The sequence below is a fragment of the Drosophila mojavensis genome, unplaced genomic scaffold (genome assembly GCF_018153725.1).
Source record: "Drosophila mojavensis isolate 15081-1352.22 unplaced genomic scaffold, ASM1815372v1 contig_81, whole genome shotgun sequence".
Classification (NCBI taxonomy): domain Eukaryota; kingdom Metazoa; phylum Arthropoda; class Insecta; order Diptera; family Drosophilidae; genus Drosophila; species Drosophila mojavensis.
The window spans coordinates 6,864,768-6,878,032 of record NW_025318907.1 but is presented as its reverse complement, the minus strand read 5'-3'; the positions used below and the strand labels follow the sequence as shown (position 1 = coordinate 6,878,032).

Here is a 13,265-nt window from a genome sequence, read left to right as displayed (position 1 = left end):
TATGTTTATACATAAGTTTACATTATTGCTTCCGAATAATCAAAAGCGAGTACATTGTACAACTAATTATTTTTGCATATAATTACTTCAAGTTTTTCTGGGGTTTTTATGAGTAAACTTTGTATAATTCGATTTTTTTTTTGCTAAAAATACATATGTATATAGCACTAACATCAAAACTAAAACTTAACTAAAGCTAAAAAAAAAAAATGTTTTAAAAAATCGTATCTTCCCCAATAAAATCAGCAATAATATATATAATATAATAATTTAGTTGTAGTCTAGTATACCCTTTAGTTCAAGTGCAGCTTATGTAAGCAAAGACGAATGACAATCGAGTCGCTTTTAATTATGCCAAGTCTTGAATAATAACAAACGCAATTAAAACAAACACAGGCGTGTTGCGTTGATTACAGCAAAACGTTTATTGCGACTTTATTTGAAAAGTGTTACAAATATGTGTGGAGTGATGCAGCTGTAGTTCTCCAATTTGTAGTTGTTTACTGGATCTAGCAGGCTGGCAGGGTGCAGCGACGCTGCTTGACCAGGCGCTTGGGGCAGGACTGGCCACCATGCTGCGGTTCGCTGATGACATAGCGATAGCCCTCGGAGTAGCCGGAGCCACAGCTCACGCTGCACGGCGACCAGTTGGACCAGTCGGACATAACGCAGTCTTTGGGCAGGTGGGTGGGCGTGTCGACATTCTCGCCACGTATCTTGCTGCAGGTCTGCAAGCAATCATTCTCGGTGAGGAAATTGTTGCGATTGCCTCGGCAGCCGCCGTAGGTGAAGGACTCGCAGCGATTGGAGTGAGCATTGTAGGCGTAGCGTTGATAGTTGCCGCGGCAAGGACCAGTCTCTGGCTGTTGCACGCATATTTCCTTGGCTTGCTCCATGTTGATGTTGCAGTCCAAGGCGTGCTGGCATTCCTTTTGTTGATGCAGCTCCAGCCGTTTAGTGCAATTATCCTTCATCGGGCCGTCTTCCAGCAGCACCAAACGTTTGCGTATGGTGCTACCCAGTCCACATATACCAGAGCACGGACTCCAGTCACTCCACTGGGTGGTCGGACAATCGGGATCAGGCAATTCCACCTGTTCGTATGTGCACTCCGGTCGCATGCACTTGTTCTTCTCCACAATGGTGATGTGCGGACAGCGTTTACGTCCCTGTGGATTAACAAAAGTGCGTGTACGCATGGTAATGCCAATGCCGCAGCTTGCGGAGCACTCAGACCACACGCTCCAGGGCGTGGTTCTACAGATGCCAGCGCCTTCGCCATTGTCATTGACCAACGATTGAGAATTGGCCAGATTTTCGCCCTCATCGTCGTCACGATCTTGGCCAGCCGCACCACTGTCGCACTCCGGCACATCCGCCACGCACATCTCCTTCGAAATCAGTTGACGGTTGCATTTGCTCTGCTTCGCGAGCTCGGCATTTAGGTAATGGCGGCTGCGCATGCGTATGCCCTTTCCACAAGAAACTGAGCAAGGGCTCCAGGCACTGTAGCCGCTCACACGACATTCAGCTAAGAAGGAATATTAAAAATTGATTAGAGAGGTTAATAATCTATGTATATGGTTATATATGTCTTACCACGCGTGTCCTGTTCCTCGGCATCATCGGATACCTCCAATTGCAGGGCTTGCAGAAAATCGTCATCGCAATTTCGTGAGACAATCTTCTCGCGTCGCAAGTAGAGTTTCGCAAGCGGCGTCATTTGCTGACTGTTTGGATTGTAGAATGGTGCGCGTGGATCCTCGGGGTACATAGTCGTAATCCTGTACATGCGTTCGCGTGGCTGAGTCTCAGCGTTGGGGGACTAGAGTTATATTACAGTTAGTTTGAATACAACTTAGAATAAGCCAGAGTTATTTACCATATAAGTTATGCCGCTGTCAGTGCCCGCATCCCAGGGATAGAGATCAAAGTCCATGGACTCCTTCCAGCTGCAGTCCGAGGTGCAAAGATCTACTCCATTAATGCCCACCACCCAGTCAGGTGATGGACCAAACATGGATACCAACGAAATCTTGGGATGCTTGCGATCCACTCGAAATTTGGAAGAAGTGTTCTGATTCACATTTGGATACCACAACCCTGCCGCTTTGATGAGCGTGCGCAGTTTGGGACCTTGAGCACGCAGCTCCGTTTCCAGGGCCGTGGGCGAACCCCATTCAGCCAGCGAGCGGAACCCATCCGTGGCTATATGATTCTCTCCCCAGAAGGAGAAATTTGCCTCATGCGAAGCGCCAATCACATCGGAGAAATGTGTCAGCCAGATGGCAAAGGGGTAATCCTTGGGATGCGTTTCATTTGACCAGATGCCCTCGAAAACAAACTGCCAAGAAGATTCATAGATTATGCATATGGATTATATTGATTATATATCTCCAACTTACGCTGTATTTGGCCTCATCACAGGCACAGCATTCCTTCTGCGTATCTGCTGCGGTTGGCTTGTGCTCGCAAATCACTTGGGTAAGCTGACCGTCATCCGAGAACCAGGCACGTGGACCTTCGTACACCATGGCGGATAGCGACACACAACCCGAGCCTGCCTCGGGTGCAACCCACATGACCTGCACCTCTGTTTTGGGTAAATCATCGGCTTCTGAGACTGTATTGACGCAGCGATCGTTAAATTTGGTAAGTGAATCGCTGAAAAGCTGGAAGCGACCAACACGACGTGGACTGGCCACCTGGGACCGTCTGCCGCCAGTGTGTGCCTCAGCAGCAATAGTAAAGTGGGTAAAGTGTTGGATTTTTGTATGGGTGCGAGCGCCAAGCAACAGTACTGAAAATAGAATACAAGGAAAGACTCGTTAAAATTTAAATTAATTTAGCGCTATTTATCGATAGTTTCAACAAAGAGATTCGGTTAAAATGAAATCCAGCGTCGATAGCTCAGCTTGATATTTTACGTATTGCAATTATTCGTGCTATCGATAGCTAAGTACAGTGGCTTTCATACTCGATCATCCCGCGTTTTCAGTTCGCATTGTTATTCAGTTATTGCTTTTAAAATTACAAACAAAACAATAGCTATAAATAAAGATGAGTTGCTTTTTCAATTCGCTTTCGGATGGCTGTGTGACTTTCGAAAAGTGTGGCGATGTGATCGTTTCACCGCAAGACAATATGATTGGGATGTTTTGTCGTTTTTGTTCTGACATTTACACAAATCTGTCGGAGTTTCTGCATCATTTGCAGTGGATGCACAGCGATGTGCTTAGATTTACCAAAGCACATAATGTCTATAGCATGGAAGAACTAATGTCTTCCACCGACACACAGAACGATGTTCATTTGCAAGCAAATAGCAGCAGCAGCAGCAGTAGCGATTCCGGAATGCCAGCTGATGCGGCAGATGCAACAGACGCATCAACTGGATGCTTGAGTAGCGTCATTAGCTGCACAATGGAAAGCGATGCAATAGCGAGCATCGTAATGAATAAAAATATATTGAAAGCCTTGGCCACCTATGAAGTGGACTACCAAGAAACGAAAGCCAGCAAGAAAACAAATTCACCCAAAAATGTTTTGCAGTGGCAAGCGGAAGGTGAGTCCAATGAATTGCTCTAGTTGAAAGTGATCTAAATATATATATTTGCAGTGGATAATTGCCTGCCGGTAGCTGATCAAGCAAAAGACGTCATAGCGGAAGTGGAGGCCATGTTGTTAAACTCTGAGCCACGAGCTGAGGAATCATCAGCTCCCAAAAAACCAAAGCTTCAGTCTGAAGATTGCTCCGATCATAAATTGCAATTGAAACAAAATCCAGATTTTGAGCTCTCCAAACCTAGTTCAGTAGACCTAACCGAAAAGCCCATCCAATCCATTGAGGAGCACAAATCAAAGCGTGGAAGACCACAAACGGAAACTAAAAACAAAACACAGAAACCTGAAAAACCAAAGTTGGCTTGCGATTATAAAAGTTATGCTATTTCGCGCTCTGTGCGCAAGCGAGAGCAGCAACAGCGTTTGCAAATTATTAAGAAACGCATATTTAGCTCGTTAAAAAGCGATTTCCGTAGGACAAACCGGGTGCCATTTAAGCCAACTAAAGAATTCAATATCATTGAAGATCACTTGCTAGTAAAAGCTAAAAATATAGCAAAGCAAAAGGAATCTTTAATTAGAGACCAACTTGCCCAAATCGACCGAAAGAAGCAGATATCGTCCACAAAATTAAATCTTCAACTTGAAGCTAAGACAACCCTTCCAGTCCGCCATGCAAAACTTAAATCTGAGTCGGAAAACTGTTCGAATCCCAATGAAAACCATCTTGAGACGCTTACGAAGAATCATGCCAAAGAGACACAATCATCGACAATTGAAGCTAATAGACAGAAGACAATGCCAGCTCGGCCAGCAAAAACCGTCGAGCATAGTAAGGTAGATACAACCGAGAACGAGAAGAAAGATTCTGCAAATGTTGTATTTGAGACACTGTGTAAGAAAGCGGAACAAAATACATCTAACAGAGTCTCACTGAATTTCGATTTATCCGAAAGCGCCGTAGAGTTTCTCCAAGTAAGCGAAAGAGTTAAACGGCAACAAATTATAAAGATATGATTGTTTTTTGTTTTATTTAATTTTTTGCTAGAGCGAACTACAAACTTCATTGGTGAATGCGGATAGCTTGCTGGAATTGGCTGTTCCTAACAATGCGCAATGCAACAGCAATGCCTCTGACACTTTACCTAATGCAATACCAAGCGAACAGCAACAGGTACAGAAGCTATTGAGCACACAGACGGAGCAGGAAAAAGCAGAAATTAAAATCAATTCAGTAGACAAAGATCTACGCAACGATATGACCCTCCTTAAAGCAGTTGGGGTAAGAAAAAAAATATAAATAAATGAATAAATAAATGTTAACTTAACTGTTAACTTTCTATTGCAGCTATCCATCATAAAGAATGCAGATTTTGAGGAAGTAAAACCGATTGAATTCGTCGATTTAATACGAGGAAAAGCAGCTAAATTTGCTAATATGCTGCGGCAATATACTACTGTTTGGAATCGCAAGAGATTTAATACACAACTTACACAGAAGGTCCTCAAGGAACTGCTTCTTCTCACAGAGGAGACGAATGCGGAATTTCAATTCAACTTGGATGTCAGCGAAGTGAAGCGCATTTTAAATTTAATCAACACCTGGCATGCACAACAAATCGATCTTAAGTTCTTCAAAAAGGTCACGCTGTCTAGTGCAGTTGAATTTTATCTACAGCTGTTCGCCTTTCTGCCCAAGATAAATAGTCGGGTGTATTATTGCGAGTGGTGCGACGAAAGCAACAGCAACAAATCGCGCTATGAGAAACATCGTATAACCCATCTGTCCCGCTACGCCTGTCCACAGTGCAAGCGAGGTTTTAAGAAACAAGGCTATCTGTTCAATCATTTGCGCACTATGCACGGCCTGAATCATTAGAGTTGTGCCATAAACCAAATTTATTAAGTTTTCAACTAGTTACTAGTTAAATCTTGGTATATTATATTTTGTTTAACATGCTTTGTACTTAGACGAATCATTATTTAATTTTGTTTGAAGTGTCATAAATATGGAAAGTATGTGCCATAAGTTTTATAGTATTTATGCTAAGCTAAATGGAAATTCATTATAAGAATTCAGAAACTAGATCAGAGATCATTTGTTAAGCAAAATTTTTGCTAGTATTCTTTAGACGTCAGAGCTAAAGAATATTGTAATTTCTTTATCCTTATCAAGGATTCTATATATATTTTACATGTTAACCTTGACTCGGAGTAATGCAGTTATCATGGAAGGAATAACTTGTATCTTTACGATTAATGCAAAGTTCGAGCTTATTTAACTTTTTGAATAAGGATCTTAAAACATTGTCTAACATACTCTTTAGTTACTATGAAAAAGTGTTACATTTATGTCGAGAAACCATTATATTATCATATAAATATATATATTTGAGTATTGGACGATACTTAAATTCAGAAAGGTTTTTGTTTTGACTTTTCAGTCATAAATTGTCAAACTCACATTGGGAAATAACAATATTACAAGAAAGATTGATTAAACTTAATTTACATGATAAGCATTTTGATGAATACTTTATTTGAATAATATCAAAACATACTGCAATGTAGAGCTACGATCATAAAAGACACACACGACACGTTCCACACACACACATCTTTTGTATACTTGTTGCTTATCGCCTTCGCTTTGAGCTGTTCGTTTTAGGGGTCACAAGGCCATGACCCTCCCTAGCGTTGATTAAGAAAAGCTTTTGTTTTTTCTTTTTTGTTGTGCATAGCAAGATTTTCAGATCCACCTAACACTTACGATTGTACGCCTTGCCGGGTACATATCCATTGGGTCCATCAGCCACAATTAATTTGTATCCATTGTCGCCGCGTGTACGTCGGCCGTGAGGCAAGTGTGTGGGAGCCCGGGGGCAGCCAGCCGTTGGACTAATTGCGCCTGCCACAAGACAGAGAGCAATAGCAACGCTGATAAACGACGGCAGCGAGTGCCACATTTTATAATCTTTCAGATTTTCTTTTTTATTTCCTCGAGCGAATAAACAATACGCGACCGTCGCCGACAAAGCGCGCAAACCGACTGAATCCCAATTTGAGCACTTTCCAGTTATCTTCGGGTGAATGTTTTATATATACATATATAATAAATATATTCTGATTGCCTTACATAGTTGTATGTACTATATAAGCCACATATGGATTTCCATGTGCACTTTGCTTCTCCTGATTAAAGCAGCATCTGCATGGGCAATCACATATTAAAGATATTTTCAATGTTGATATCAAACGTAAATTTACAAATATAGATATAGATTTTGAACCGTCCTGATTTGTGTTTATTTTGCCCTCTTTTTATTTTATCGGTGCGATTTGAAGATATGAATTATGATTTAATTAACAATTCAATTATGTATGTGAAATGAGATTCAAATTATATCAAAATAATATATACAGGTATTATTGCTAATAACCTCTTGACAATTAGAAGCAGGAAGTGAAAAAATATATACAAATATTTTCCTTGATCTTCACTGTTGATCAGCCCATTTAAGAATTCAATTTGTCTTTTAATAATTATTGTACGCAAATGTTTTTATTTCGATTTACAATTTTGTTCTCTATATATATGTATATAGTATAAATGTTCCACATAATTACAATAGTATTATAACATACATACATACACATACATAGCTTTTATTACCGGTAACAATTCTTTTATATATTCTTGAAATGCAGCGTTTTTGTAGGTGTATATATCAATATATATATATATATAGCTTATAAATTTGTAGGTTGGCTCAGCGCTGCATTTACATACAAACATGCTATACGCACATTCAAATACATACGTTCATCTCACATATATATTGTTACTAAATATATATATAATAATGCCCCCTAGTTAATCTGAATAAATAGCTTAGAAATCTTAACTCAGCTACGGGCATTCGAATTGGCATTATTTAAGCAAATTCAAAATTTAAATTATAAGGAATGGAGCAGCTGAACTGCTGCCACCTGAGATACAAGTAAACATTGTTCCATATATAAAAGTAAACTTAAAGAAGGATCACATGATTTGCCAGACCTAATAAATAAAAGGAGATATTTCTGTATAGGTAATACTTTAAAGCATAGTTTAACAGCAAATCACAAGCGACGAGCAAAGCTAATACTAAAAAGTCAGTATGGGCGTCTCCCGGTGATCCAAAAGATCTGTAGAAAATGAAATGAAAAATATCATTTAGTAACATTGCCATGCTTTCTTATTATAATTATATTATATATTTAATGACAGTTCTTGATATACTCTTTGAAGTCAATTAGAAGTTTTTAAATACTTCTTTTCAATTAACAATTAGATCGAAAGCTATGTATATATGTAGATAGGAAAAATTGAAAATTTGTTAGGAAAACAAATAGAGCTATAGAAATCGTCTAAACTGTCTAGCTCCAAGAGTATGGTCAATCAGTCGATCAGCCCAATCATTTGGTATGACTCACCCTTGGCTATGCTCCACCAGGGCAGTGTAACATATGTGAGGAATGCGTTGAGCGGCGTCGATTGCTGTCTCCGATTCTCCTTCCAGAAATGAAAGGATTGCGTAAACCCGCGACTGGTCCACAGGGGATTATAGGCGCCATCGTCCAGCTCTGCAAGCATAGAAATGTAAAGAAATCAGTGAGGCAAGTAATTGATATTCAAATAAGTTGATAAAACATGCAGAGTGGATATTGGACTATATTATGAGTATGGTGTTTAGTTAACCTTTGAGCGCCTTCTTGGGCAGATCGCACCAGTAGTATATATTGGTGCCATCGGGCGTACGGCGCTTGGGCACCAGATGCAACACCTTGTGGTAATAGGATTGCTTTGATGTGCGAGGCAATGTGGCGCTGCTGCCCGCCGTCTCGTTGCCATTTGCCGCATCCGCTTCGCCATTGAGCAGTGGCTGCTGCTCCGCCGACTGCTCCTCGGTCAACTCCGGCTCCTGCTCCTGCTGCACATTATTGTAGTTGTTTGCGCTGTCTGCCGACAGCTGCAATGGATGGCTCTCTGATTTCACAGGTACACGTATACACTTATCGAAACGCTGCGCGGACGTCACCTCTGCTGGTGGCGATGGTGTCGTTGGCGTCTGCTCCACCACAGGCAGCTCCTCGCGCCCGCGCACGCTTATCAATAGCTTGCTGTCGCTTTCGCTGAGTATGGCTATTTTAGCAGCAGATGTTGCCTCGTCAGCGTATAAGGATTGGCCATTCAGGGAGGTGGCATCATCGGCGATTTCGTATTCCTCAGTTTTGGCTGCAGCTGTGCTCCCTTTGACATGATTGTTGTTGTTGTTGCCAGTTTTGGACTTGATTGCGACTTTCGGTCTCTCCTTGTCCTTATCCTTCTCCTTACTTTTTTCTTTATCTTTGCTCTTCTCTTTATCTTTGTCCTTCTCTTTCTCCTTATCGACGGCTCGAGCATTCCGCAGCCTTTTTGGTGACATCTTTGCGAGCAAAGTACTGGTACCATTTGCTTTCTGATTTGTGGATTTCTTGTCGTTCTCCTTATCTTTATCCTTGCCCTTGTCCAGCTCTTTGGGCTTGACCAGACGCACCCGCGATGGCGTCACCTTTCTAGGCATTGGCACACTCGTTCGGCGATCTGCAGCGCTCAAGGACACGCTTCGTGTAATATTGCTGCCGGCCTTTCGCTTGTTCTCTAGGCTGGTAAGCCTCAGGCTGCTGCGCTTACTGACCACCAGCTCGCTCTCCACGCATAATATGCTCGGCGGCTTGGGCTTGAGCCGTGTCTGGGCCCGTTTGTCGGGCATTTTGCTGAGGCACGCGGGCGTCTCGTTGGCCGCATCCTCGCAGCTGGGGCAGTACACCTCCGACATTTCGGGAGTGTCCACCGCGCTACTATTCACCGATGTCCATCGTTTCTTGCACTTCTTGCCACCGAAGCAATTGCAGCCCGAGCTGCTGCTGCCTCCGTTGCCGCCATCCGTAACCACCTCGACTGCTGCGCTCAGCGGTGGGGGAGTGACCGCTGTGACAGCCATGGCTGCCGAGTCGCCAGTTGCGCTACTGCTAGCAACTGCTTCGTTGTCTATGCCAGCTGGCGCTAAATTTGTTTGGACAGCTAACAGTTTGAGCGATTCACAATTCAGTTTTGGGTACAGTTTTGCAGCGGATGCCGAGAAAGCAGGACGTTGCTGATCTACAAGTAGATATAGATCGGTTTGTTGCATTTTTATAAAGCATTTACAACGACACATACAACAATCGAGCGAGACTCAAACAAAAAAAAGCAGCTTAACAAAATAATAAATGAAAAACCGGGATTGCGCTATATAGGGTGAATCACTATATGTGGTTACGGCGTTGAGGAGCAGGTAATGTTATATGGAATATCATAGGAAAAAGGAAAATGAGTACTCATAATGGAGACTTAGCGAAGGAGTCTCCTTGAAGCTATTTACAGTGGATGAGTGGGCGGTATTTTATGAATATTATCAATGAACTTCCCCGAGTATATGCTGTATATGGAATAGAAAAATCTAAAGCTTTACTATATATATATTGTATATGCTGAGGATTTCCTTTTTATATATTTAATGGTCTTATTAAATCTGTTTCTAAGCATATTTCCCTTTATATTAATTTTTAATCCAACTATTCTAATATTATATTAACACCGATCCTAAATAAATTACCCGTACTTTTCATTTTTTTAAAATTGCAATACTTAAAAGCCAACGCAAATTTAAAACAAAAATTTCATATTCTGTAGTTGTTTTTGATTTTTGTTTTTGTTTTTAGTTGTCCTGCTTTCTCGGCAAAGTCAAGTATTAGGTATATACCTGTTGTTCCTTTTTGGAAATATTTATATACACACATTGTAGTTGGTTAATTTGAATTTGAAATTTGTTAATTTAAGAAAAATCTTAGGAACCACAACATGTTTACAAGGAAACAGAAAACAAAAGCAAAGAAAGGAAGTGAACGAAAGCAGAGCAAAGCGAGCAGGAAAAGCGAAACAAAATAAAGACAATTTGAAATACTCTACAAATCAAGAAAAACTATAAGTGGGTTAACATTATTTACAAATGAGCGGAGTTCATGCAAAATATATAAAAAATACTATTTCTGTGACATCGTTGCGTTTAGTTATACAAATGTACAAAGAATATAGATTGCTTACCATCGCGCAAGTCGCCAGCTTCGATCTCGGATACCTCGCTGGCAAGCGAGTCGAGTCCTTCGTTTTCGGAGCGCGCTTTGACGCCGGCAGTGGTGCTGGTGCCGCTGCCCACCATGTCTTGGTTTGTATTCTTTGTCCGCCAGCCGTAGCGGGAAAAATTATTGAGATTCGCGCTCGGATCGCTGAGTCGACGTTGATGACGATATGTGCAATAGTCATCGTTCTCCTCCTCCCATTCGTCCCACATGTCCGTGGCGCAGAAGCCAGGCTCGCTAGTGGGCGTCTCTACGCCAGAGCCTTTCGGCTTGGTCACTGCCATCTCGGCATGACCCTTGCCCTGTGGCCCCTTCATGCGCACGAATTCGCAACGCGTTTGGACTCCTGCTCCACTGCTGAAAAGCCCAAACGACATGCGTTGCGCCACCTTAGAGCTCAAGCTGGATTGCTGTAAAAGCAAAATATTAATTTGACTTCGTATTAAATGGATCGTTAAATTATCCTACACTAACCCTGGCATCATAGACCTTCTTCAGCGCATCGTATCGTATGGAGCCCAGAAAGATAACGCCCTGTACGGCGCCATCTTTGTCATTGGCCACCAATTCGACGCAGACCATTTCGCCATCGCGTACCAATATGTCGCTAAACACCTCATCGAAGTTGTCCACCATGAAGCATATATGCGGATAGGTTATCTCTTCGCCCTCGCCCTTGGTATCCATCTTTCGGCGACTGGGACTCGCGTAGACCCGCTGCGAGTGCCGTCGCAGGACCTGCAGCTCCTTGGGTGAAGTTCTTGTGCATATGGCCAAGGTTAACGTGTAGTCGAACTGATGTATAACCATGTTCAAATAGACAGTCTCCTCCCAATCCACATCCGGATCGCCAATGGGCAGCTTTCGTGAATCCTTGCGAAATACCTCAACTTCAGTCTGCAAGAGAATAAATTAAAAGTAAATGGTTTACGTCAGTGTATGATTAACATTAACCCACCTCATATTTTGGCATATGGCGCGAGGAGCTTTTCACGTGCTTTTTGCGCACAAAAAAGAGCAAATCATCCGAATCGATGCTGTGCACAGGCTCCGTTTGGAATAGAAAATGACGCACAAACAAATCCGTCCAGTAGGTCGTGCCCTGAAGCACCACAAAACCGCCATCTGAAACAACAAATTAATAAAGCGTTAGTTTATCATATTAGAAAAAAGAAAATTTGGACGGGAAGTACTACAGGAAATACCACTAGACTTAAAAAGCTCTCGATGTAATTACTGTATTTGAAATGGTATAATATATACATACAAATATTTACGGTAAATTTGATGAGCAATTACTTTAACATGATAACAAAAATGTTATCAAAATTCTATGCATTAAAACCCGTTTTTGTTGACTTCAATCGTTGATACAGGAGCAGTACAAACGCCACAAAAAAAAACTACAGGTAGTCCCATATCTAACTGACATTTCAGATGCTATTGAAAAATAAAAAACCAACAAAAAACCACAACATTACAAATATTCATTTACATACTTGCAAAAGTCAAAAACAATAACTTTTGCTGAGCTAAAAAGCTGTTTTAGATCCCAAATAAATCTTTATGGATATGTATATCCTAATTTGCATATGTATGTATTTATGCAAATAGATGTGCTAAATCGGAGCACAATCTGAGAACACATACAATCAGCTGTGTATGTGTGTGGGCTCTGTACAAGGGTGGAAGGAGTTGCCGGATGGCCGCTTGACAAATCGATAATGTGCAAATGTAGACAATTTTTCAGAATAACGCATATGTAGTTTCTTGTTAATCATGGTTATAGTATGAGATTATTAACAATTAATTTTAGTTACCATCCTTGAGCAGCTGTCGCATCTCTTTGGTGCGCTGGAAATTAATGTCCTCGAGCAGCTGCTGGAGCGGCGTTTGTGGTTTGAGCAGGGCGCCCGCTGCGCTGGCCAAAGCCATGACGACTTTTGTGAGGAGGTTTTTAAAGATCAGCAAATGTAGACAAAGATGGGAAAGCAATTATTTCACAATTTGCTATAGTGTGATATGCTTTGGAGTTGCTGACATGTTTAGTAGAAAATTTCCATGATGTTTCTCTTTAGGTAATTTACAGCTAACCGAAGCGAGTTATTGAGCAACGGAAGCAAAACTGAGAGTTTAGTTTAGATTGACGAGTACACCGCTCTGAAAGCACTCAAGTTGTGACTGAACAGCAGCCAGTCTCTGCGTCGCTTGCAGCTTTTGTGCACTGCCCACTTTTAATTTTTTGTCACCCTATTTTCAGATTGGGGTTGCTAATATTACAGCTGCTGCTCTTGCATTGTCTCCATTTTTATCAATCGTCTAGTTTATTTTGGCCAGTCAGCTGTTCAATATCGTCATGAGAATAGCGAAGTTAGCTCCATCATATTAAACAAACACAATTATATAAGTCACAATTTAAAGCTTTATAACAATACGCATAGTATAATTAAACAATAGTAAAGCTGCAAACTCAGAATGAACCCTTTCCACAAGCAGTT

At 41.4% G+C, this 13,265-nt stretch overlaps 3 protein-coding genes across 4 annotated transcripts; 1 reads left to right on the top strand and 2 right to left on the bottom strand.

Annotated features, from left to right (window-relative positions):
* Positions 1-401: 401 nt before the first annotated feature.
* LOC6580918 (spondin-1) lies at positions 402-6,620 on the bottom strand. Its single transcript, XM_002006679.4, has 5 exons — positions 6,335-6,620; positions 2,406-2,800; positions 1,883-2,344; positions 1,600-1,825; positions 402-1,531 (listed from the first exon to the last, which is right to left on the bottom strand). The coding sequence occupies exons 1-5, from the start codon at positions 6,528-6,530 to the stop codon at positions 510-512; spliced, it is 2,301 nt and encodes a 766-aa protein (XP_002006715.1). The 5' UTR covers positions 6,531-6,620; the 3' UTR covers positions 402-509.
* Positions 2,951-6,134, top strand: LOC6580919 (protein teflon). Its single transcript, XM_002006680.4, has 4 exons — positions 2,951-3,565; positions 3,620-4,539; positions 4,613-4,846; positions 4,913-6,134. The coding sequence occupies exons 1-4, from the start codon at positions 3,061-3,063 to the stop codon at positions 5,441-5,443; spliced, it is 2,190 nt and encodes a 729-aa protein (XP_002006716.2). The 5' UTR covers positions 2,951-3,060; the 3' UTR covers positions 5,444-6,134.
* Positions 6,621-7,107: 487 nt separating the features above from the next.
* Positions 7,108-13,257, bottom strand: LOC6580917 (uncharacterized protein KIAA0930 homolog). 2 transcript variants are annotated; one of them, XM_002006678.4, is made up of 7 exons: positions 12,588-13,257; positions 11,726-11,892; positions 11,242-11,664; positions 10,733-11,177; positions 8,306-9,748; positions 8,041-8,190; positions 7,108-7,752 (listed from the first exon to the last, which is right to left on the bottom strand). In XM_002006678.4, the coding sequence occupies exons 1-7, from the start codon at positions 12,700-12,702 to the stop codon at positions 7,712-7,714; spliced, it is 2,784 nt and encodes a 927-aa protein (XP_002006714.1). In that variant the 5' UTR covers positions 12,703-13,257; the 3' UTR covers positions 7,108-7,711. The 2 variants fall into 2 exon arrangements, with proteins under 2 accessions (XP_002006714.1, XP_032586637.1); XM_032730746.2 differs by lacking the exon at positions 8,306-9,748 and having other exon boundaries at positions 12,588-13,250.
* Between the last annotated feature and the right edge of the window lie 8 nt (positions 13,258-13,265).

Coding starts and splice junctions, on each gene's coding strand:
- LOC6580918 (XM_002006679.4), bottom strand. CDS start 6,530: ATGTGGCACTCGCTGCCGTCGTTTATCAGCGTTGCTATTGCTCTCTGT. Junction 2,345..2,405: donor GTGATGAGGCCAAATACAGC/GTAAGTTGGAGA, acceptor TCTTCTTGGCAG/TTTGTTTTCGAGGGCATCTG. Junction 1,826..1,882: donor ACAGCGGCATAACTTATATG/GTAAATAACTCT, acceptor ATATAACTCTAG/TCCCCCAACGCTGAGACTCA.
- LOC6580919 (XM_002006680.4), top strand. CDS start 3,061: ATGAGTTGCTTTTTCAATTCGCTTTCGGATGGCTGTGTGACTTTCGAA. Junction 4,540..4,612: donor GCGCCGTAGAGTTTCTCCAA/GTAAGCGAAAGA, acceptor ATTTTTTGCTAG/AGCGAACTACAAACTTCATT. Junction 4,847..4,912: donor CCCTCCTTAAAGCAGTTGGG/GTAAGAAAAAAA, acceptor TTTCTATTGCAG/CTATCCATCATAAAGAATGC.
- LOC6580917 (XM_002006678.4), bottom strand. CDS start 12,702: ATGGCTTTGGCCAGCGCAGCGGGCGCCCTGCTCAAACCACAAACGCCG. Junction 11,893..12,587: donor GCGACAGCTGCTCAAGGATG/GTAACTAAAATT, acceptor TTGTTGTTTCAG/ATGGCGGTTTTGTGGTGCTT. Junction 8,191..8,305: donor GCCCAAGAAGGCGCTCAAAG/GTTAACTAAACA, acceptor CTATGCTTGCAG/AGCTGGACGATGGCGCCTAT.